Source organism: Xiphophorus couchianus, chromosome 11, assembly GCF_001444195.1.
Source record: "Xiphophorus couchianus chromosome 11, X_couchianus-1.0, whole genome shotgun sequence".
Lineage (NCBI taxonomy): Eukaryota > Metazoa > Chordata > Actinopteri > Cyprinodontiformes > Poeciliidae > Xiphophorus > Xiphophorus couchianus.
Genome location: NC_040238.1, coordinates 20,985,399 through 21,011,837, shown reverse-complemented (window position 1 = coordinate 21,011,837; position 26,439 = coordinate 20,985,399). Strand labels below are relative to the sequence as shown.

Sequence of the window (26,439 nt, the reverse complement as noted above, 5' to 3'; positions counted from 1 at the left end):
CTGTACATTTCCCATTGTAATTTGTTGGAGTGACAAATATCAATTGGGAATATGTTGCGTATCACCCACCCTTAGTTCTCTATTATATAAAATGTAAAACAGATTGAAGTTTTCAACACCGCATGTTCAAAATTAGCCATTTTGCTGATCATTAGATGACATTTGGCTTCATTTAAGTATTTTGTTAACATTAAGATAAAAAAAAAATCCACGTTGTTCATTTAGTTTCCTGACTTCTAAGGAAAGTACACGTTATAGATTTTCCCACCCTGAAGTCTCAAGAGGCTCTGTATTATCATAAGTGTGATAAATTTTATTTTCTAAGTAGGGAGAACAAGAGAAGAAGTACTTTCAAGGTTTGTGATTCCTCCTTAAAGGCAGTCACCTGGCAAAGTGGGAACAAGAGCAGGGCATTTATCCACTTACAGAGTGCCACCCCGATGATGTCAGTAACAGATGACTGCAGGACACTCCCCCATCCATTGCTTCACAGCCAGTTTTGGTCACTGAGGGCAGGGAGGGAGGGCGGGGGGGATGGAGTGGGTGCAAGGGAGATAATTATCAGTATAAATGAAGCCCCGCAAACGATTCGCACTGCTGGGCCCCCTGATCCAGTCTCCAAGGCAACCTCAGCACGCTCATTTGTTTTGTAGATGAGTAATTACATCCAATTAGTGACCAGTGGAAAAAAAAAAAAAAGAGTCCAAGAAAGGCCCATTGTTCCGGATAGATTGTGTGAATATTAATAGTGGGACGGTCTGAGGCACATGGTGATATGATCGGTGATACTAATGCAGCTGTGGGCACACTTTGCCCGGTCTCACGCTGCATAACGGATCAGATAACCACTGATGAAAATATATGGCTCCGGAAAATGTGTGCCTGCATGTTTGTTTCGGAGTTCTACTCTTTTCCCAGCTTTCCCCCCCGAATGCGGCAAGCATGCCAGCGTCTTACCTGAGCCTCCCACACGTGCAAACAACACAGCAGCATGCTTGCTTCCAGCTCCTCGCGCTTTATTATTTGTTCAAATGTAATATGAAGTCAGAAAACATTTCCTGATGTGACATATGGAAGAAAAACTTTCGCTGTGCAGCGTTCTGTGTCACGGTGTATTGGTTCCTTTAGTTTATGTCACCACCTACAGATACCCGCCTGATATGTGGGACTTGTCAGACAAAATGGCAAAATGTGTCAGCTCGCTGTTCACTATTTTAGGAATTGGTTTTCACATCGAAGGATTGTTTGTGAGAACTGGAATTTTAAAGATGCATCATGGATCTAACTGGATCGTCAATCTGAGTTTCTTTTTGTAGCTTTAAAACCAGGACATTTTCGAAAACATCCGTAGTTACAAGTTAAGACGACTCAATTCCACAAACCCCTTTCAACATGCTGCCATCAAAGGACGCCTTACTAATATTGTGAGGCTCTTGATTTGAATGAAGGAGTGAGGCAAGGCCAAATTTTTAGGCAGAGTCTCAAAAGTTTGGTTATAACTTCACCTAATTTATTTTGTGATTCAAGCAATCAAGTATATTTCTCTGTTTAATTGTGAGCAAAATAGCATTTTATCTTAATTTTAGGAGATTTTTAGGAAAATTAGGAATCTGATACAACTCAAATACATAGAAAAAACTGAAAAAGAATAAACGTATGCGAAAAATGCTATATTAACCAGATAAGTTTAACTGCGGTTAAGCATTTTGACTTTGAGAGCTCTGCTGCTGAAGCATCTCTGACACAGATCCAGTACACCTCCAGAAGTTGATAACACTTCCTTGTTTATCCATGTTGATCACAAAACTTGCTTCTTCAGTTTCTTTCAAGTTTTGCAAAGTTTAGCTAAATAAGCTAAATGACTTCTTGTCCAGATTTTGTCTGATGGATACATAGTCATAATCTATTAGAGCTTGTAGTTAATGGTTTCTGCTTATTCACCTGCTTTTTAAAAAACTGGCCACAGATTCTATGTGGTTACTTTCTGTATTTTGATCTTTCAGATAAAGAACAAACTGTGTCTGGATTACTGAAAGAAGTTGCTCTTAAAGGATGTTCTTGATCCCTCTCTTTATTCAAGCTGGTGTTCTTTGACAGAACTGGCAGTAAGCCCAGCGCCTCACATGAAAAGTTACCCCACACATGGATCATACCAGGTTGCTTCACTGTCGGCATGGCACAGGACATATGCTCTCCCTTTATTTCCCCCCATACAAATGATTTTTCAAATGTCCCAAACAATTGGATTAGAGATTAATCAGAGGAAACAGTTTTTTCCTCCAGTTTTCTGCTGCACATCCTTAAACCTCCTGAAGAGTTTCAGTCTTTGTCTGATGCTTTTCTGGGTAGAAGGAGGAGTGGTTTCTTAACCATCCTTTTTTGTTGCAGAGCTGTTTTCCCAAAAGTCTTCTCCTCACTTCATCTCACCCACCAGGTGCCGATGGGGCAACGGCGTTTGGTAGCACTATCTTCAATGTAGATACAGCACAGGCCTTTGGGCAATCTTAAAACACCCTAAAGCCTTTTTGACTACAATTGAAACTGTCACTTTAAAGTTCTTGATCATTTTGAAAACAGTTCTGTCCTGCGGAATGTTCTTAGCAGCCGTTTTCTTGTATGGAAGGCAACTTTGATGCAAAATGATAGCTTTCACATTTTTCTTAGAGGTGACCAATGCTAACACAGGAAAACAAAGATGTTAGGCACATGTTTGTCTTTTTATCAACCGGACACCTAACGAGTATTCACCTGTGCTTATGACATCACCATGCTAGGTTATGCCAGGTAGGGAAATTGGTATTTTTCTATAAAGTAAACTTTTTTTAAGATAATCAAATTATTTGCAGTCAGTAACATAAATGCAAGATTGTAAATTGTTCCTATTAAAACTGAGGGTGCATAATGTGTTTCCCTGCCACGTTTCTGTCCCTGACTGTTTTACATGATGTGCAACAGGCATTTTATGCTGTGTTGTTAATGGAGATGTAAACATTTAGCTTATATCTGTCAGTTGTTTAGGAACGAAGACTCAAATTAAAAGACAAATAAATGTCAAAAATTTGTGAGAAATTGCTATAAATGCCTAGTGATGTAGCTTGGGTGACACAGGTAATATACACACAACATGATTTATAAGCAGAGCTTCTGTAACTGGGGATGCAGAGTTGTCCAGGATTACATCAAATTTTATTAAAAGCTCTGCACTCTGTCACCTTTATACTTAATAAATTTTCTGTAGTCTGAATCTCTGTCAATTTTAAAGTCAGGTATAATTGTGTCTGGATATCCTCACTGTGTTGCCTTCAGCACTCCAAGCTTGTTGAGTTTATTTGTGTGTGGAAGTTTTTTTAACTTCCCTACTTTCCCCCCTGTTTTGCTTCTGCCATATATTTCTGATACTAGAGCCTTTATTTAACCACTAAAAATCTTTTTGAGATGAAGCTTCTATTTTTCTAGTGGTCCTGATCAAGATGGTATTTAGGGAAAAAAACAAAAAAAATCCAAACATTTTCAAGTAAAAGCATCATCAGCGAAGAAGAAAAACTCAGAAAGCAAATAGAGAAATAAATATTAAACATGTGAAGCAATACCTTTTAACAGTAAAGGATCGAGTAAAACAGTTATATGCTGCTACCTTTTAAGAACCTCAAAAGCTTGTTATTTCTAAGTTAATTTCAAATATGAAAACAAAAAAAGACACCCAATCTGAAGAAGGAAGTTTTTCCAAATTCACTCTGGGAACATTTAACAATTTTAACACAGATGGTCATTTTCTGGATTCATTGGAGAAAAAACATTCAGGTCTAAACTCTTTAAACAAATTATCAACATGAGCATCGAACAATATTTTTTCACCTATCTGGATTTCTAAATATTTATATCAAGTTACTGTTTAAACTGATACAATCTATTGTAACAATAGAATAATCACCAGTCTTAGGAAAAGAAAAATTTAGTCGTCTTTGATTTAATAACTTGCTTTAGTTTCAACAGAGAGTACTACAGTGACTGAAAACTTACTACAAAAGGTCTACAGCTTGACATAAGTAGTACTCCACTGTAAAAAAAAAAAAAAAAAAAGTGTGATCAGCCTTTAAAAGTATTTTGACTCTAGTTAGTACTAATCCCAAAATCAAATGGGAGCTAAAAGCCATCCTTGTTGACTCAAATATCCGTAGTCTTAAACTCAGTTGGTGGCTCTGACATGTACACATGTTTTCAGTTAGATGATGCCTGGTGGTTACCTTAGGAGATGTTGAAAAGTGGCAGAGAAACCACCAGGCATCAGTCCATCACCACAGATTCCAAACCAGCATAGAAATGTACTTCCTCACAGCACAAGTTGTTGTCAGGCTATCATCACAGTTGCAACATTTTAAAGCAAAATAAGTATATCTAAATAAAGAATAAAGAATAAATAGAAATAATGAAAGCATATGTGTGCAGGGCTTTAGTGCAAATATAAGTCGGAGTGAAAGTAGTGACTGTCTCGTTATGAACTGGTGCTATAAACAGAGCGTCCTCCTCATGAATCCCCAATAAACACAGTTTGTGCTATTGTCGAATGTTTCTTCCCCATTGTAATTATTCCATTGATCCAGCTTTACTCATTAGCAAGGCCAATCAATTTTCAGTGACATTTGTCTAAGTGAAGTAAATGGAATGATTGCTTCTTGAGCTTTGTTCAATGTGTCAGGCATTATGTGACGTACGTGGGAAGCCTGCCCTATTTGGAGCCTATAATTTGATGAGTGGGCAGACAGCCCACAAGTGGTGAGATCAGAGTGCTAAAAAGCATTGGCGGGGAGAAGCATGGCTGGTGCTTACATTCCATTTGGCAGAAGTGGACTGTCTCACTCTGAATGGGGAGAGGTGAAGTGGTTTTGAATGGCTATTCGCTCCAGGACCTAAATAAAAAAAACACACACACACAGATCCACATACACAAACAGCAGGGGAAACCCAACACGGACCAGCCTGTGTCACCAATCTCAGTCCCTCCTGAGTAGATTAACTCCGTTATCAAAGAGGTGTTAGAAGGAGCAGGGTTTTTTTTTTTAATTGCACTCTTTATATGAGCAGCTTGTCTCAAATTAAAAGAACAAGCAATAAATGTCACCAGGACTTATTGCAGAAAGGCATTTTCTAAACTGTTGATAATCCACCATCTGTGTGAAAGAAAGAATTGCTCAAAGAGGCCAATTTGAGGCATGCTTAGAGTACTTAAAACACTTCAGAAAGCTTATCATCAATAAACATGAACGTCTCTGGGTCTCATTCACATAAAAAAAAAAAACCTTATCAGTTTCTACTGGTCTGAAAGCAGGCTGCGGATTGATTATTGATTAGTGCAATGTGTTTTCCTTCCTTCAGGTACGTCACTGAAAATTGACCGTTTGAAATGAGGAATGTATTGACATGTTTTTTTAACGATTTGCCAGTTTTATCTCCCTCCTCTGTCAGTCCATTTGAATAGATCCGACCTAAAATATAACACTTGTGGATTTTATAATCTTGTTTTTTTTCCACTCCTCACTGCCTGACATTTAATCGGATTAAAACAATTTTTTCTGTTTTTCCGATTGTAAAACTTGGTTCAGAATAATGAGAAAAGTTTTGTTTCTTTCTTAAAATTCAGAAATATTCATACACTTGTATTGTAAAGCCTTTAAACAATTTGAAAAAGCCACACATAATGTCACAGCTTTGTAAGCTTCTGGTTATTTTGCAATATTTGGGATAAATATAGGCGCCCTGTAGGTGTATTTTAAGCAGCTATTAAAAAAAACCTGTTTAAAATCTATTTCTGCTTTAAGTAAGTATATCTCCAGCTCCGTGCAACAATAGCATAGACGTGGGTGCAGCTTTGAGGAGCCTGTGCTGCATTCAGGTCCAAGTTAAAGTTTTCTGTGTGCAAACGCCTAGTTTGATGCTCTTATGTCTCTTTGTTTGGTTACCACTACTAGCAAAACACAAGCGAGAGGGAGGATTACGTAGATCGCATATCATCCTCTATTTCTGTGATATCTGATATTTACTCATTTAAATACTAATTCACAGAGCTTTTGGGTTTAAATTCCACAATCCCTTTAGATGCGTTACTTTTAAATTAGTTATCTTCTGTAAATTAATGTGTTATAGTCACAGCCCTAATTTTAAGGCAACAACCTTAAATGTGGTGCTTTGTTGTTTGACGGTATCACATAAAGAAAACACTTCATAAGTGAGAATATTGAAGCAGCATCTCAACATAACTGTCAGGAAGTTGAAGCTTTGATCAGATGGGTTTTGTAAACAGACTATGAACCTAGTCTGACCAATAAATTAAAGTGTTTCCACACCTCTGGTGCTCAGTCCATTTAAAACAAGTTCTGTTTCGGTTCTCTCAAACAGTTTTGATTTGGTTCCAAATGAACTCTAGAACGGTTTGTTTATGGTGTGAGTGTGAGCCAATCTCAACCTGACATCTACCAGCACCTATCCCTCGCCAGAAATGCATTATGATCCAGTAGGCAATGGTACTGTGTTTTTGTTTTCACATTGCATAAATTCCTATGCAACTATAAAAATAAAAAATTCTCAAAATTATTCTGAAATAATGTTGCGTATAATGCTATAGAGAAAAAAAAAATCCCATGAATAAATTCATGAGAACTCAGCGTCTGCTTCCTTGGTCCTCCCAACCTGGACACATCAGACCAAGAAACAGACTGAATGTTCTAGTTTAGTTTGTAGTGACAAGTTTTGGTCCATTTGGAGTTTTCTCTATATGAAAAGAAACTGAGCCAGCCAGAAAAGTTGCATGTTAACAAACCCAACAATTCGGGCTAAATTAAATAACTATTGGTGTGAAAATGACCTTAGTTTTAAAGTTGGCTGAAGGACAGCAAAGTCGATCTTTGGAGAGGCAAATATAAAGCAATGGTGGGCAGAACTGAAAAGGTATGTCAGAGCAGGCAGCCTACAAACCTGACCCAGTTGAGCCAAAATTCAAGCAAACCTTTGAGAGCTTATGGAAGAATACCCATGTTTTACGCAAGTCATACGGCTTAAAGAAAAATGTATGTAAACTTCCAAATTTAAAGAAAAAGTGGTAATGTTTTATTCTCATGTCAGCATGAGTCTGACATGAGAATAACATAACATCTGTCATGAACATGAAGGAGTCTTCATGAATGCTTATGATTGTTGTCATGAAGTGTCATTTTGTAAATAATAACACTTTTAAATGACTTTTAATGCAAGTTTTAATAGTACTTTGTAATAAAAGTGTCATTATTTACTGAATAATTCAAAGTTTACACTTTAATGCAACTTTTAGTGCACCTTTGCATTAAAAGTGTCATTATTTACCAAATGATACTTCAGGTGAACAGTCGTAAACATTTCTGAAGAGTCATTCATGTTCATGGCAGGTTTTATGTCATGTTTATGACAGTCTCAGGTTAGTCTTACACACACCCCTTCAAATAAAGTGTTACTGAAAAGGTTTCTCTAATAATAATCTGACAGTCGGGAAATGAAAAATTTTTCATTTTTGATAATCTTAAATTAACTAAACCAGAAAAGTATGATTTAATGTCTAACAGTGAGGGGGTCTTGTTTTACAGTACACCTTAATACCTGGTTTCAGCTGAAGACTGTTTGGTTAAGTTGAATGAAGTCAGAAAAACCAGGAGTTCCTGTTATAACGACATTCAATGAGCTAGATAATTTATGCAGCCGAATTACGGCGCGAGCTTTCACACCACAGCTGCATATCTCAAATAAGAGCCATATGCCGGGTGGGATGGGTGAGGGGCAGGAAGGGGAAGAGGGGTTTGGCCACATGGCAGGAGCTGCTGGGGAGGGAGGGTGGGGAGGGCCAATTAAAACAGATGTAATCAGACGACAGTGTAAGACTCCAGCACATTATGCTTAGCAATTTGGACGCTGACTTTGACAATGAAAAAAAGTTGATTTCCACAATGATGGAGTCCCCTCCCCCTCCCCCTCCTCCCCACCCCTATACTGTATCTCCCAGGCCTCCCCGATTATGGGTTTTACTCTGCGCCCAGTGACCAGAGGGGGGGGCCCTGCTCCTTTGCTGACTATGGCTCCCTGGGGCCCCAGGCGGCTCAGATGCTGCACAGTGAGCATGCCACCTCCGCCTGCAACTCCCCCCTACAGCACCTACACAGCCCGGATCAGTTTAAGAACCCAGGTTTGTATCTGAGCATCTATCTCATCCACATTTTGGACTTTTCAGTTTGATTCATGACATTATTCCATGCAGATGATCAAGTCTTTTCTTTTTAAACATTTATTTGTTTCACCTTTGTCGATGAAAGAAAAAAAAAATCCCCTTTACAGAAAAAAAAATTACAAAACAACATCTTGCTGACAAATTAGCATTGCATGTCCTTCCTCCTTTTTCAAATTCAAATGTAGATTTTGTTGTTTCTTTGCAAAGATTCCCCCTTTCCCCCAGCCCCTGCTTGCACATGAGGGGCCGACACATACAGAATGTAATCCTTCATTTGCATGTGAACAAAGTAATTACTGATGATGTCAGAGAGTACAGCGGCCTCTCTAGCAGTGCTCAGGTTTATATGAATTTTGAACAGCCAAAGATGAGAGTAAAGGTAGGAGTGAGTGGCATTTTTCTTTGAAACCCTTAAGACTTCTAAGTGTGGGAGAGATTGCTCACATTATTAGGCAGCGATGCTTGTAAAACATTGAACACTTAAAAGAAAACATTTTTTTTTTTTGCATAATGAATAGAGCCACTTTACATGCTCGCTTTGATCTTTGCTGTATTGTGTCATTTTCCCCTATTTTATGATTGTTTTGAGAAGCAAGATATTAGATTTAAGGGAAGAAAAGTATGGCACACAGACGGCAAAGAATCTCATCAAAAGGATTTCAAATGTGTTTTGTGTTTTAGAGCAACAAGTAGTCGTGATTAGACTTTTAAAATTAAAACTAAATTTCGCTTTTGCATCAACCATAAATGCATTCTCTTAGGAGGAACTGTATTTAAGAAGCATCTTGTGTGGTAGAAGATGCTGACCTGAACGCAGCAGTTGAGTTATTTGGTCTGAGAGATTCACTGATCTCAGTATAACTATAAAAATAAAATAAAATAAAACCCGGGTTCTAGTAGGTAATCTGCTTTAAAAACCAACAAGGGAGCAATGCTATGTGTGAGATCTGTCAGTTTGTATTTTTCTTGTAATCTCTGGATGCCCAGCTGTTACAGAGGCAGGCCATCCAGAGTCAGATTGCTCTAAACCCTTATTCACACACATGTGTTTATAAGCTGATTTTTTTCTATCCTTATGTTTTTCTCATGTTAGATTTAGAGACAATAATGCTATCTAGATTTAATTTTAAGAAGATAAAAGAAAAAAAGGGTTTTTTTTGTTTACATAGATCATTTAGCTGCGATTGGTCATTCACCTGGCAACAGCTAATTTGAAATGTTTTATTGTCCAATTAGAAATGCGCCAAGAGTTTTTGGCTAATTGAACATCTCCAGTTTTGTGTAGCTGCGACCGGTCGATATTGTTTTCACTGGTTCTTACTATTAGCAGCAGTTTTTTTACTTTTTTGTGTTATTAATTAGAAACCTCTGTATGAAAAGGGGTTTTGCTGATATTTTAAAACAGAAAAAATTATAACATTTTAAGTTGTCTTAATTATCATTTAACACAAGTTGTCTTTGGTATCCTATTCTATATTAAAGGACAAGGTTAGCAAAGTTAGCATTGCTAACTGTAAACAGCAGTGTATGTGTGTATTCCTAAAAAAACAAAAAACATACCCTTCTGCTGAGATGTTCATAAACCTACTTTTATTTCCAGATTTATCGTGCTCCATGACAGAGGCTGAACACTCCCACTTTGCTGTTATTTGTTTCGCCTTCCTGTTATCCCCCGAAGGCTTTCTCTTTGAATTAACAGCAGACATACTGTATATGTATAGAGAAATCCTGTTTTTTCACAATCACATTTCTATGCTTCCTTGGACTTTACTTGTACATATATTTACCTGATACTGAAATGTAACAAGGAGTGTTCTTCTCTCAGTAGCAACTTCCTCAATGAGTATTGTGTTTTTGAGTTTCCAATTGGATGCTGATCAGAGTTGATAAATCTATAGAGCTTCTGAGTCTTGCGATTAGCAATTTCTTAGTGCATCTGTACTTAAATTGGTTTTACATCCCAGAGTATGTTGAGAGTCAAAATTTAGAATTATTTGAGGATGAATTTTGACAAAAAGAAAATGTGTCTTTGAAAGTAAATTCTTCATTATGAGGTCAGCAGAATCTTGCTCACTTTTTTAGGAGTTTTTAGGATTTCCTCTCTGTGATTCCATTAGTTTTTACCCTCACGTTTATCTTTTCATTGCAACTGTCAGAACAAAGTGAGACATATGTCATAAATCTATGAAATGACTCACTTGCTTGAAAACAACAGTGGACATTCACAAAGTAGGCCTCAAAAACCACAAGAAAATGAATTTTTCAAATTTCTTCATAAAACCCTTTTAAAGATTGTTTGTTCTTGCCTAACCTGATAAAGTTAAAAATTTAGTTTCACAAAATGTGCTTTATTTTGACTGTAGCTTAAGTAAAATAGGACAAACTGATATTCAAGATAGTATATATATTTTATATGGAAATATTCTTATTTGTATAAAAATGGTTTTCAGTCTTAGAGACAGAGACCATTTTAGCATTAGATAATTTTAAAGCTATTTTATCACAAGAAACAGTCTAAAATACAGAAAACTAATACATTAAATAAATTTGATCTGTTATTCTTGTAAAGTGCACTGAGATTATATTTGTTGTGAATTAAATGAATAAACTAATCTGAGTGACTATAGTGGAACTACAATCCGGCCCATGTCTCACTTGATATTGTTTTGTACATGTGCAGCCAGCGCATCTTCTGCTTTTTATGTTGTAAAATGAAAATCTGTTATGTATGGTTATTAAGGGGGGAGGACGCCGCACTCCAATAAAAATCACCAGTTACAGATAATGAGGATTGCCATTTCAACTGAAAAAATCCTTAATTATGTAATAAGCCAGCCCACTGGGGGCTGTGCAGGCAAGATAAGAGCAGTAGCTGCTCTGTGTATAAAGTCTTTACAGTCAAACAGCAGTGTCAACACTTCGAGATGTGTGTTTAGCGAGATGGCTTCATTTTCCTGGAGTGCTATAAATGGATATCTAAGGCGTTCCTTTAAACGGAGTTAACTTCTCTAATATAGCTTTGATAGATGGGGCAGCGACACATTAAACAAGGTGACAAGTCTAGTTTACTGTGTTTGCCTGCAACCAGCAACACTGAGTGCACTGCTCTCACACTATGTGGTTTTTAATGCGTTATACAAAGACCTCCTCTCAGGCATTGCAGGGTTCGCCATCCCATATATACACAAGATCGAGCTGTTTTTGTGCTCGGAAGATTTTTCTTTTTAATGCTGCTGTACGGCTTTTTTCTCCCCTCCTCCCCATTTCAGTCTGCGTGTGAATAAGGGTGAGACGGAGGGTTATGTGAAGCTGACAGCAAAGGAGATTGCTGTTAAGAGATCACCACATTTTTCTTTCTCCCTGCCTGTTTTTCCCTTGCATTGCCTGTGTTATTGGCCTTTAGTGGGCATATGGATTTTCAAAAGAAATTTTATTAGTTTGAGTTGCTCTTACTCACAGGGCAAAGGTGGTAAGTTCTGTACAGTATTTCTGTTTTATCTCCCTCGAAGTTCAAACCTCTAAACGAACTCGGGTCAGTCTTTTATATTGCTCGTTTTTGCCTTCTTCTACTGTCTGAAAAGCCTCCTTTTTTTTTTTACTTTTTACTACAAGTTATTCTTATGGACTTGACATGCAAGCAATGATGAGGTGATTTTTTTTAACTTACATCATGTTTTTTTAAACAGAAGAAGAAGCACAACCTATGATCAAATGTTTGAAATTCTCCTGAGAAACTTTAAATCTTGAGCATAGCCTTAATAATATTATAGGTTAATAAGTATAAATTGTTATTTTACAAGTACTCCCTCACATTATGCATGAGAGCACTGCAACCTACAAATTTACTAGCATGATGGAAGTATGTAGCCTGTTTTCTTTGTGCATGATTAAACAAAGCGAATGTTTGTGTGCATTAGACACACAGCATGTAGATTCTATTAGAATCATACTGGATTCAACCTTATTTCAAGAAAAATTAGGCCTGAATTCTACCTTTGCTATATCAAGATATCCAATACAAGCTGCAGATAAGTCCTTTTGACACAAACAAATGAATCCAGTTATGTGTTCTGTCAATTCAAATGTGTCCACTGGGGGTCAGAGCGATAAAGGGTGGTGCTGACGGGTGATGAGTTTCCCTAAACTGCGCCGCTCCTCCATGTGTTTGTATGCAGGCGCCAACCCGTCGAGGCCCGGCGGTTTCCCCGGCGCCAACAGTCCAGGGCCTGTGGCTGACCTGTACGGACCTAGCAACCAGGATTCAGCCGTGGGGAACTACATCAGCGCTGCTAGTCCTCAGCCCGGCTCTGGGTTTGGACCCAGCATTACTGTGAGTATTTGAGCTCGGATTATGTGGTCTACTGTCTGACGAGAGCACTGAGCCGGATCTGTCTCAGAATACCAATGTTAAAGTTTGGCACACAGAAAAGGCACAAGATCTATAGCTTTTCACATTCTCTTTCTGTATAAACTTGCATTTCTAATACTTGAAATTGGCTCTTAGTGTGGGATTTTCTTAGATTTTTTGTCAATAAAAGCTGTAAGAAAGTGAGATAATGTCCATATTTATCACTTCATTGTTAGCACAGAGACAATGTATGCTACCGGAAGATAGAGAAGTCCTTTACTGGATTTTTTTGTCTTGGATTTTAACACTCAGATTCCATGCAATACTTTATTACAAGCAAAGCACCCTCTGAATGCTGCATACTCAGCAGTAACGTTCTGAATGCTATATGCATTCCATGATGCAGCTACGATCTTCAATAAACTCATGTTTGGTTCCTTCGAATGTCTTCATACAGAACACTTTGCTAATATGTTTATTATTCCGTTGTAATTCATTGACGATTTGGCTTGTAATCTTTTTTTATTGTGTGCTGATACACTTTATAGAAAAAGTTATAAGCCCAGCACTTTGCTTTGGACATCATAAAGCTAAATAAGTTGCATTTTAGCTGCTCTTCACTCTGTTTTCCCCAACACAAATAACTGTAAACTGTATTTCTAGGGAAAAACTAAATTTGGACACCATAAAATAGATGTTTTTAAAACTTGAAACAAATTGCAAGCTTTTGACTGGGAGTGTGGCTGACAAATAATAACAAACAGTTCACCAGCAGGTTTTGGGAGCTAAGTCTAGTCAGCAACTCAATCTATGCATAGGCTTTGTGATAATATGAATACCAAAAGAGCTTTGTGATATTATGCAAAAACTGCATCATACTCTTTAAAAACCTTTTTTTTTTCCTGATACCTTAAATTATAGAGTACTAAGAGGGTATTTAATGACATTTAGTCCACACAAGGCAGATTTCTTGATAGCGCATAAGGGTAATCAGCGTGGCAATTTATGCATCCGACAATAATCAGGTTCTTAGAGCGTTGTTCAAAATCATATTAATGCAGAGAGCCACTCGTTTCGGCCTTCAGGATTTCCTTTCCTAGTTTTAGTTGTTTCATGTTTTTTACAAGCATGAAGTGCAACCATCCAAAACTGCAAAGAAGCATTTTGTGCTTGCTTTGACAACAGATAACTTCAAGTAGTTTTCTTAAATCTGCTCTTAGTGCACTCCAAGTAGATGTGGTTATATGATTCCAATAAATAATATTTACTTGCAGGAAGTTACTTAGAAAGATTTCGATTTGATCAGGGGTTATAATCTGTTATGTTGTATTCGAGTCAACTTGCCTAAATGAGGTTTGAAACGCATACTATTTTCACAAATTTATATTTACCTAATTAATAACCAAAACGTGCCGCTAAAAATTAACAAGCTGGAATGCAATTGTTTAAGTACATAAGTTCTAGATAGTTTATTTTGTGGGATGAAATGGCAAAATATAGGTATAAAATGTGGATAGGATTTTGCAAAGGGCTGAATTAGATTTTTTGTTTTCTATCCTGTTGATATCACCATATTATTAACCAGACTTTATACAGTTGATTAGAAAATGCCACTTTTAATTTTAGAAGCCCATATGTCCCAGATCAGTTCCTTCACTAGACCAACACTTCCAGGCAGGTTTTCTCACTCCAAGTGTCCCCCATGTTGATTTCATTTTCTCTGCAGATCAGCAGCTGGTTGTTGTCTCAGCTTTCAAGTGTTAGACTATAATTATGTGCATAGATGGAGCCTAAATAAAAGGTTTTCAGACAGCCTGTGTTACCTAATTTTGCTCAGATGATCACAGATCCCTGTTTAACTCTTTAACTTGGTGTAGTGATCAAAGTCGTACGAGTATAAAATAAGCTCTACAAAAATGCTCCCAAGCCCGATATAACTGTGGGTTATAATAATGTTAGAGTAAACTATTATGGTATTTAAAACCCAGAGTGATCTTTTTAAAAAAAGCCTGCCGGAAATCTTAACACACAAGTATCCAGCAGAAATGTCAACCAGTTTGGTAATAAATCTATAAAGCTGGATAGACTTCTTGAGCTGCAGCCTTTACCTTTTCATTAGCTCTTTCTTTCCAGCACTGCATGAAGTGAAAAAGTCAGAGGACCCTTCTTCACACTGCTTCAGTGCTGCCATCAATCACTTAGTACATGTGGAGTCTGAAAATAGCAGTTGGCTTTGGCTTCAGAGTAAGTTTAGCAAAAGCAAAGACTAACAAATATTAGACATTCATAGGAATACAGTGCAAAATTGCATTTAGAGATATTTAAGCATTAGATAAAAGAAAACAATCATATTATTTTCACATTTAGGCACTGCACTGTCCTGAAATGTCTAAAGAGATGTTCTTCTGGGAGGGCATGCAAGGATGCATTCACTCCAGGCTACTTACAGACATTTTTCTCCTAAGAGCTCTGAACACTTCCAGCATTGTCATCCACCATTCAGGATGTGCTGTAAAGATAGCAGACTTTCTACACATTCCTTTCTGCATAATGTCCTGTCTTCTCATAGTTCTGGAAAAATGGTCTCTTGCATTATCTCCCCCGTATTCCACTGCAGAAAATCTCCACTGCAGTGGAGTTCACAAACTACAGAAAATATAGAGAGAGATGGTGTTTGAGATTAAACGTTGTTTGGGATCTGTCAGATAAAAATAAACACTCAAACTTCACTGAAAAAAATCTAATTCCACGGTAGGTGTAGTTCAATCTTTGTGCCTCACTAAATAGCTAGCTGTAGCTAAATGCTATGTTAGCATTTTTGTGTTGCATTTTGTGACTGAACCAAAGGAGGAAATTAGTAGCAAAGGCACTGATGAAGATTTATGTTCTTGATACCTTCATAGGAATCATTTAATCTCATTCAGTTGCTGATACAAAGCCTTTGTTTAAAGCTTACCTTAAGTAAATCCCATGTCATCCCAAATACCACACTATATTTCATCAATATTTCATTGGTTACATTATTATTTTGTCCACCTCATTCTCACCAAAGAGGTTTTAGATGCTGTTTTTGTGACAAATTTTGTCTCAACAGTAGATTCAAAGTGTTTGCTAGGCTAACACAGCTGCTTTTATGTACAGCAAAATTATTACACACATAGCTCTTATTTGTTTCTAAAGCTATATCACTTAAAGCTAAAAATCTTTAATACATTCATGTCTTGTTCCTGCTAACAAAGTTTTCCTGCTGAAGACTTAGTTGATGTGCTAGGCTAATGTTAGCATGTTTGCTCTCTATTTCAATAAGACATGCTACCTGTGTCGTAGCATGATGTAGGTGCTGTTTGAATTGATCTTTGGCAGACAAGCATTGCAAATAGAGATTGTTATCCTGCTTTAAAAACTTTGTGTTTTGCTTTGAGTGTTGTAAAATGTAAATAGTTAGAATTTCAGCTCTTCTGGATATCCACAAATATCTCACTACAGCACATGCAGGGCACACAAGAGAAACAAACAGGGAGCTACAGTAGCCAATATAGCATATTTTTCACTGTTGCTACTACTTTACTTCTAGAAAAGATATATAAACATGTCCTTGAATACATATTTCAAGCCATTGATCTTTTTTTGTTTAAAAAAAAGCTTAAAATAAGGAAACACACAGAGACACATATCTCATATTTTCATTTTAAAATTTCTTGCTAAATTCACCAGACAGGTTTTTGTTTGGCTGTTTTCATAAATTAATAGTTTATTTCCCTTTTTACAAGTAGCTTATAGGTTTTTTTGTTTTATATTTTTAGCTTCATTTGTTCATCTGTGTCATAGCATTTATTTTATTGCTTAATTGTATCATATTTCTGTGCTTTGTAGTACATAGATTACCTTTCATAATCACATATTGCATTATGTTTATAAATAAATAGATTTCTCAGGACATTTCTCAGATCTTTACTACAAATTAGGAGACTTGTGAAGCTCTGTTGATGCATCTCTTGTTTGTTGATAGTGTCACTGAGAGCAAATGCACAAATAGCTCAGGAGAAGGCAAACATTTCTCATTTTCATTTTGCAACCTCTGTAATTGATTTATGCTGTCCAAATGTACGCTGTGGTTGTTTTTGCACTTTAACAGCAAATTCCTTATTAATTGTTTTAGGTCTGCTGGCTGTGCGTCATAATCTGTTGGTCTCAATGTAGGAAGCTAAATATTTATTAAGAAAGAGCAGGGCGACTCATTTTCAGGACAGATTTACCAGCAGATAAGTGGAGTGATGAACACGGGGGGCATTTGTGTCAGTTATTTTGAGGAAAATACAAACAATCCTCTGAGTTAAGGCTGCACGATATTAGAATTTCCTGCTATCATGATAATAATGGTAAAAAAGAAAAGTACAATAGCCATATTAGGCACAATATGTCCCTATTTTCTTGTTTCCATCTCTTTCTCATGTTTGCTTCCATCATTTTGTGAACTTCAGCAGATGTGTCTGGTGCTAGACTCTGTCCAGTGGAGAAATATGACATTAGTATGTAAAAATTATGTTCATAACCCACAATGCATTTGTAATATATTGTGCCGTCCTTCTCTGAGTGGTCAGTAATTTTATTGGCTTTGTACTTCCATATAATTTATGGAACCGGCCAAAGAACGCTCGTATTCAATCTTTTAGGAATATGTCAGAGTATTCTGCTTATTTACAGCCAAGCTTTGTGCTCACAAAGTAATACTACATATTAAATCACCACTTGAGAATTACAGTGAATCAAAAAGAGAGCTGCGAAGCTTAGAGGTGAAGCAGCTTCTGACTTCTTGCTCAGAACATTAAAATAGGAAATGAGCAAGAAGTAAAATGTGCTTCATAATTCGTTTCTTTATCAGGGATGCTGTTGAACTGAATGTGTATATAATCACTATATCTCACAACCTCATGGATGACTTCAGCTTCACTGATTTGCCCCTCCGTCTCACGCTCCACTGATTGCATTAGCCCCTTTAGCCAGTATGAAAACAGTCGCTCTGAAGAAGCAGTAATGATCTTAACATTCCCCCCACCCCCCATGCAAGACAATTAGAGCGCAATTAGCTGATTGAGGTGATAAAGACAAATAATCGCTGCTGAAAGTGCTTCTCTTTTGTGCTCCGATCCATGGGTTCCTAGAGACCTGTCAGCAGGAAAGCTCGCAAAGTCCTGATAACTGAGCGATGTTATGAAAACCCTTCAATCTTCAAAAACCTTCTGATCCTACGGAGGGGTGTTTATGATGAAATTCTCTCCATGTTCTCAGATGAAATCAGTTGTTTATGTTGGCATGAATGGGGATTGTGTGTATTATTACTATTATCTCTTTCACATGTTTTTTTATTCAGACTAAAAACTCATAACCTGGGCATTCCCCTGTTACAAGAGAAAAGGTTTAAACCGACAGCATCTTAAATTATTAAACACAGTACGAGTCATTTACTTTATTGAAAATACCGAAGTCTTTTCAATATATTTTCTATTCCAGTGGTATTTTTCCCCCTCCAGTTGTAATTACTTCTCTGTTTTCCATGAAAAGTTCTGTTTCTCTAGATGATCCAGTTCAATCTAAACCTTCACATTCATGCTAGCAGAAAATAAAATAAAATATATAACTAAGAAAAAACACAACCGTTGATGTGATACTCACTTTTTCTCTCTTTGAAATGCATACTGACAACAGCACTAACTGTACACTTTTAGGGCCCGTTGATTGCGACAGCTTTTACAAACGGATACCATTGAACAGGTGGCCGGTTGCTATCTCATCAGAGGTATTGCCTTTTATTTACTGTGCTTTTCTCTAAAGTATTGTTTTAATGTGTGTTCATCACATTCCTCGCTGTTTTTCACCACTTTTATATCAAAATGCTGGAGCTGGTGGTACAGGTGTGTGTGAGACGGAGTGTTTCTCTTTTTAAACAAAACAACAAAAAAAACATCCACATTCAAGTAAAAAAGAAAAAAGTAATTATGGCCGTTTTTTTTAACTGAGTTGCTCAAGTCCCACACACTAACACACTATCAGCTCTACATTTTTTAATCTTCTCATTTTAACATTTGAAATGCCTTCATCCTCGAGTAGTGTCTTGTTTTAGCCAATCATATGTCAACAACTGAATAAGTCAACACCCTGTTGCTACAGAAGCGAAAGCGGCAGCGCATTGTATTCATTATAAAAAAAAAAAAACTCTCAAAATCCTTTCTCTAACAAGTGGCCTAACAATTATTTCTCTCCTATCAAAAATTTTGCTTAAATTGTTACTTGTTTGTGCAATGAAATTGTCAGGATTTATGATTCCAGAAAAAGAAAATAATTCTATTTCCCTGCAGCTGTTTTTGCAGATGTAATGTCTGACATACCCAGAGCTCCTTTGTGCAATGTTGTGATGTGTTAATTTTCATTTAAACAGCCCCTTTGGCTTTGTTTTACGCAACAGTGGGATGTAATTTTATTTTATTTTTATGTCCAAACACATTCATGAAGCTTGTGTAAACCACTGTAGTTTCAGCACAGTTGCAGCACCCTCCACTGTAATTTGGCATCCCTACTAAAGATGTGTAAGAAGCTTGAAATTAAATTAGGTTGCACAACTTTAGCCAACAAAATTTAAAAGCAACCCTTTCCTTTACAATCCCCTGAGGAATTTGTTTGACTTAAAATAATTTTTTCATTCTTTCAAGGGAGAAAAAACTAGTTTTTAACAAAATTGATGCCTCCATAAGCGTTTCTCTTGTTTAGGTTAATCACTGTCTATTAGGGATCTACTGATATGAAAATTTTAGCCGATATTGATATCTGATATTAATATTGCCGTTATAGACAATAACCAATATTTACAAATATTTTATGTATAATGCATTTCCAGACTCTTTCGACATTTTGGGGAAAAAAATGGCTACACTGCTGACTTCACAACTGATTATCTGCTTCAGTTGAACTTCTCACAATCCCCAAAGGATTGTGGGAAATACCACATGACCAATCTCCTCCATCCCTGCAGAACCAAACAACAAGAAGGAAATAAATATCAGTTGTAAATATTGGCCCAGTTTTATTTATTTGACCAACATCAATATTTAAAACAGAATGCCTGATATTGGCCGATACTGATGTTATTGCTGATGTGGAGAGCATCCATATCATCTATGAACATTTAATTAGCTATACATGACTCACCTTAGAACAGGAAACAAATAAGGTACAAGAGGTTAAAACCTCACTGATTTTTTTCAAAATTATGTAGTGAATTTATATTTTCTAAAAGCTTTTCACACGTCTTTGTTAGGGGTTGCAATAAATGCAGAGCTATGAAACAGTTTTCATCTTCATCACTTACTTTTTAGATTCCTCGTCTCCACAAGCATTCGTAGTACTTTATTAGGAAACTGTATAAATGTATGAAATAGTGTCAACAGCACTTCTGGCCATATACGGTAATAACCTTGTCCCTTTTTTGTGCCTTTGCTTTTCTTTCACTACCCAGCAGAGTATATCTGGTGGCCCGGGACAGACAGGACGGAGTTTCTAATTGGCTTTGTGTGCAGGTGATGATTATCCAACTTCAAGCACTACAGCGTCACCGATGGCTAAATGAGCGAAAAGCGGGAACCATGTGAAGAAGAAGAGAAAAAAAAAACGTTTGTCATCTCAGAAAAACAAACAACTGCTGTACTATAACCCAAACCTCCTATACCTTTACAACCTGGTTTGGTATGATGTTCCACGTCAACTTCACTCACCGATTTCCTTCTTCCCGTAGCGTTTTGTTTTTGATTACTTTCTAGCGTGTCACCTGAGTTCAACCTCGACTTTTTATCTTCTTGTAGTTTGTAAGTGCATTTTCTGATTATTTTTTTTGCTTTGTTTTGTTTTTAAAGTACGGCGGGTCAGAGCCAAGAAAATCTGCAAATCACGTCTTCATCTTCGTATTGGTTAGTGTAATGGCAAAAAAAAAAATGAAACACAAAAGGTTGGGATAGTTCCATTCGGTCTTTCAGCAAAAAAAAAAAAAGCTCAGTATGGTCGGGCTGGGAGGAGGAAAAAAAAGGAAATTTTAAACAGAAGGTATCTAAGTAATAAATTTTAGTAGCTGTTTTATTTCTTGTGATGTCTCATTGTTAACCATGATTACCTATTTTTGGGCAATACAAAGAGGACTCCAATATTTTTATGGTCCTTTTTTATAAGTGTTGTTTCTGTTGTGTAGAAATATAAATATATATAAATATATATATATGCTATAACAAATTTCATATAACGACATTGTGAATTGAAACTTGAGAAAAAGAAATGTAGCTGTACATATTATTCCAGTCACTGCATATAACCAGCTCAGTGAGAGAATAGCATATTTTTGTGATGGTGTGTCAAAAGAGTACGTTCTAGCGTGTGAATAGAAGAAAAAGCTGTAAACAATATTCTACGTTTTTTTTGTTCTCTTTTTCTTTTCTTTTTTCTTTTTTTTGTTTGTTTCTGCTTAGAGACGGTATAACAAAGCCCACAAACAGCCGTGTAAATACTGAAAGCGGAATCGCATTGAAAGTGTCATACCAGCAAATTTATGACCGGTGAGTTTAGTCTAAATGTCGTTTTAGAGAAAGAACAGCGATTATGATTTATAGATCACTTAAAACTGGGAGAGACAAAGAGAGAGAGGGAGAGAGAGAGGAAAAGTAAAAGATTTTTATCCAAAGCACACTGTACGAAGATACGCGATGGTTCGAACTTGAAGCGGGCATTTCGCAGAGCTCTGCGCATCCTGACGCTTTTCTACTGCTGAGAGGAACCTGTTAGCTTTGTATGTGTTTAATGTCCGTTTCATCCTGCTTGTTCCTGATTCACCTCATGGAACAAAATACCTGGGCTCTATGCGCGAGCCTTTTTATCTATATATATATATAAAAATATAAATATATATATATATATATATATACTGCTTGTTCTTTGAATCGGTTCTTTTTTGAATGAATTAGGACAGTAAACATTTTGATACCATACCTCAGCCTTCGTGACTTCTACCGTGGAATCATCGGCGGGTTTTTAATTTATTCTAGTGGCGAAAATATTTTTAAAAAAAAACTGCAAAAGGAAACACTGAAAGGCTATTTTACAGCGAATAATCGCTGCACTGTGAGTTGTGAAGTACAGGCCATCCTCTTGTTTGCACATGTGTATGTTGGCTTTTTACAAACGGCCTTGTGCTTTGGGACAGCATGAAGGATTTACTGGTGGTCGGGTCGGGTCGGGTCGCTTTGGGTGGGGGCGGGGGGCTAACGTGTTCCCAACTGGACAAGCAGCTCGGGATATAAAAAACGGGCGTGTCGCAGCGTACACTTGGATTTCTATACTTTAGACCCACGTCTAACCTGAGGATATTTAAACAGGGTCAAAAGATGACACTGAATTATTCACTATCTGTAGCCGCACTCGGCTTTACACCGTATCTAAGTGTGGTTAAAAAAAAAGGTTTTATTCTTGACATCGATTTATTATTAAATAATAGTAATAATAGTAATGTTACATGCCGGAGTGCAGTCTGGTTTTTAAAATGTTATCAATGCTGTTGTTTTCTTTTTATGCACTTGTTTCCTTTTTTTGTTCTTTTTCTTTCTTTTAAAACAACCAGGTAATGAATATGCTGGATACTTCTAAAGTAAATGATGTGGAGGTATGATCAAGTAATAATTTAAAGAAAAAAAAAACTTGTAATGTTCAAATGTATAAGAAAAGAAGAAATACAAAAGTAAAAAAAAAAGACAAAAAAAGAAAGACGCTTTGCTGATTTCAAGTTTAATCAGAGTTTTATTGATACTTTGTGGTTTCTATATTAATAATTGTATTATACTATTAAAAATGTACTGTGCATCCATTACGTTCTCTCTTTCCATGCCACATCCTCAGAGATGCCGCTATCTTTTGTTGCTCATCCATGTACTTCATTAGTGTGTAAAGAAATCACAGTTAACTTGTAAACAGAGTGCTGTCTTTGATACCAGTGTAGTGCTTTGTTGTTCTCCCTCGCTCTACCTCTCCTTTCTCTCATATTTAGCCCCCTCCCTCCTCGCGCTCTTTTTCTATCTCCTGTAATTACAAAGTAGATGTTATATAGGACTCATTTATATAATACTTGTAGTGAATAGTGGATTTAGAACCAGTCAAGATAGATCTTTCTCTCAATGATCATGTTGTTCTGATATTTGTTCGTTGTAATTTATTCCCTGTACGTTTGTTTAGGTTTTGGGTTTGTTTTTTGTTTTTGTTTTTTTTTTTCCTTCAGTTTGGTTTATTTTTTTTTTGCCACTCTAACATGGTTTCAGCTAACCAAAGCTCTCACGGATGAACAATGGAGAAATTGTTGCTGTAAGATGGAATTGTACACAAGGCATTATTTGGATCCCCACCCTTGAATGTTTTAAAAGGGGTGTGCCATACTACCTTAAATGCTAATGCTAGACAGAGCTTTTATTTTAATTTTTTTTTCTTCTCTAGGAGGAACACGTAAAGCAAGTTAGAAAAATGACTAGAAATTATTTTTTGTTTAGAAAAATTCAACTCCAACATCAGTCACACCAGAGGTTTGATAATACTCTCTGGTCTTTAATTATTCAAGTACGAATCACTTTCTGGAAGCCATTTTAAAAAAAAAGAAAATTTTCAAGCCGTTTCCAGATGTCATACTCTACAAAACAGCACAACACACTTCATTAAAGAAGAAGACTTTAAATAAATAATAGCTGCTGTTTGTTTGCCAACATTATTAAATCTTTTAGTTTAGTGTAGAACTGACATTTTAACTCACTGCTGGCTTTAAGAACATTTTATACCCTAAATTTTGATAAGAGGTGCTCTCAATTCAGTCCACTTTATCTTCCGGTGGCATAATTTTACTTCATAATTTCTAACATCTTATGGCGTATATTTGGGTCATATCACCTCACTTCATACTCCTTGAACTTTTTCATATTTTGTCATATTATATCTACAAACTTTGATGCATTTCCTTGAAAACACATTTGTGAAGTTGAACCAAATTGGTACATGGCTTTATTTTTTTCTTTTTTCTTTTCACAAATTTAAATCAGAAAAAGTGTGGCGTGTGTTTGCATTCATATTGTAGAATTTTCAATTGGATTCCAGTCTGGATCATCCGATCACGTGGAAATCTCAAGTTTTTTTGCAGTAGGTTTTCTTGCATAACTACTCAGTTTTTAGCTTCTGGTGTCTTTTTTGGACACAAGTAGCCTCCCTGTCCATGCTGAAGAAAAAACATCCCAACAGCATGATCCTTCCACTACCATGTTCTAATGGGGGAAGTTGTGTTCAGGGTGATTGTCTGCGTCAAAAAGTTACATTGTTATCTCATGTTTGCTGTGTGCCTACGTGGCTTTTTGCAAACTGTAGTGCCTGAATTGTTCACAATCCTACTCTGGTTTGTGTTGGTCTGTTACACACAACCCCAGTAAAACACACAGAGATTTGCTATTTTAGCTTGGAAACATAAAAACATTCAAGGGGTATGAATACTTTCCCGAGGCGCCTTTCAGTAATCTATTCTGTTAGATTACATGCAGTATTTGGAGTAGAGGACTGCTTGATCGCCAGTCAATCCAAACAAGCACACAGGGTGTTTTATTTAAAGGTAAGTACATTTCAATGATTTTAATTGTCCTTATGTCTGGAACAATAAATAATTTATTGCTTGTAAATGAAATTAATGATATTGGATCATTAAGGAAGAAAATAGGATATGCCACTTATAATTTTAACAATTTGTCCAGTGCCACTAAAATTCCAGACAGAAAAAAAGACAGCATCGCCTGTGTTCCCTTGCAGAGTTGCACACTAACTGATTTTTTTTAGCTCTAAGTGGCTCTTTAACTATAACTGCCCCTAAATTCATTTTAAAAAGGGAAGGAGGGAAAACATTCAAATGGTTCATTTTTCCCTTGCACAATACCAGAAAATGCCATTTTTGTTTCGTATCTTGTAGCTTGGACTTTAAGGTAGCATGGCTCTTGCTGTAATTTCATTTATTCTCAAACTGACAGCAGTTTACAGCTGATGAATGTTACACATCTTAGTAGACTAGCGTATCCATTCGGGGAGAGGGGACGGGTCTCAGTTTAAGAAAAAAGAAAAGAAAAGTAATCTTGAAAAAAAAAAGATTCAAAAAAAGTCAACCTGGAATGGCGTTGACATTTGTAGTGTACTACCGTATCCATTTAAACTTGAATCTCGAGGCAAGTGCTAGGCAATGGCCAAACCATAATATCCCCCATTCATTAGTGGAAAATCCCACCCTAAAACTGCACACGCTTCTGATATTTCTGTCCAAAACATGCAGTCTTCATTTTGTTTATACTCAATTCGCTGGTTTCACTTCGCTGTACTCCCGGTCACTCTCGACTGACCTTGAAGGCTCCTGGAATGTTGTAGAGCATTTTTAGCCCCAGAAAATAAAAAGTGAGAGAGAGAAAGAGAGGCTTAATCACAGTGGTGCTAATGGTTTTAAGCCAGACTATGTGCCCTTATCTCTGAGAGATACTGGATAACAGTCACAGTGACCACAAAGTTAGTCTCTGAGGCCACAAAGTGACTCGCCAACACTTTATATTTATAGTTTTGGCTCCTCTGGTTACAAGATATAAATATGAAAACGGTTCAGGTTCAGAAACGTCAACTGAACTTGTCAAGGTGACAGAAATAACACAAGTTCTCACATGAGGTCATGTTTTAGGGTGAATTTCCCTTCAAACCATCTCAGCCGCATTCATTGCTAAATATACCAACAGTTGCAATATATATATATATCTGTGTGTGTGTATGTGTCCATGGGAATATATATATATATATATATATATATATATATATATATATATATATTTGCAATTTTCACCCATTTTGACTTTGTGTGAAAATACTCGACTGGAGACCTCAGCTGTATACAAAATATTCCTCGTGCATTTAATCAAAACATGGTCACTAGCTGACGTTCAAAGACATGATTTCACTCCCTCCACCTCCACCCGCCAGCGTTTGGACGGAGCAGAATGCACACACCCAAAAGGGGGAGCGGGGTGGAGCCCAGACGCCCCCTTTCAGAGCGCCCGGCCGGCAGTGAGAGGCTCTGCTGTGCTTCCATGTCTCCGCAGGCCGAGCACAGAGCCGCGCTCGCTGCCGCCGGCCCATTCCTAACACTTGCCCCTGTTTTTTTATGTTAACCGACTTTTTATGGCGAGAGACAGACAGACTTGACTGACATCTGAAAGCATCTTTCAGGTTATCATGGCTTTGCTCAAGCCCTATTGTAAAATATTCTGAAATAATAATGGTGATAATAATGGATGGGGGTCTCTCACATATCAAATGTGGAAAGTCTAATTTTATATTTGTATTTTCAAATAATAATATTGACAAAAAAAAAATGTCTGTGAAAGGTTTCCATCCTCTACTGTGGTCCAGAAATTGATGTGTCTGTCTGGAAAAATAACTAAAATAAACTGAATTGTTATATTACTGGTTTCCACTCTGGCGTTGTATTTCTGCTTTTCCATTCCAAAGAAATTGAATCTGATGCCGTCTCCACACGACGACACAGACATGTTTGAGATGCGGCGATTCGTCGCAGCTTAGACTCTGTACCGGGTGGCATCTTGGAGCCGGACGCTCCGCCGTTTGCAGGACGTTTGCTGTGTTCAGTCCAAACACAGACTCCCATTCCACATTTTCGGCCGGCACACACACTCCACGTCCTGGCGCCCGGTGTCGTTTGGGGTCACTCTACACAGCGAGATTAATGCAGTTTGGGGAAGGAACAGCG

The 26,439-nt window shown here is 37.0% G+C and overlaps 1 protein-coding gene across 6 annotated transcripts in view; it reads left to right on the top strand.

Moving 5' to 3' along the window:
• msi2b (musashi RNA-binding protein 2b) overlaps window positions 1-26,135 on the top strand; it is a 306,045-nt gene extending 279,910 nt beyond the window's left edge. For 2 of the 6 annotated variants that reach the window (XM_028031480.1, XM_028031477.1), the window contains exons 12-15: window positions 8,024-8,203; window positions 12,421-12,575; window positions 18,320-18,390; window positions 20,107-26,135. In XM_028031480.1, the coding sequence (XP_027887281.1) occupies window positions 8,024-8,203; window positions 12,421-12,575; window positions 18,320-18,361 (377 nt within the window). In that variant the 3' untranslated portion in view covers window positions 18,362-18,390; window positions 20,107-26,135. Of the gene's footprint in view, window positions 1-8,023; window positions 8,204-12,420; window positions 12,576-18,319; window positions 18,391-20,103 lie in introns of all 6 variants that reach the window. The other 4 variants (XM_028031482.1, XM_028031481.1, XM_028031478.1 and 1 more) reach the window with 3 other exon arrangements.
• The last annotated feature ends 304 nt before the right edge of the window (window positions 26,136-26,439 follow it).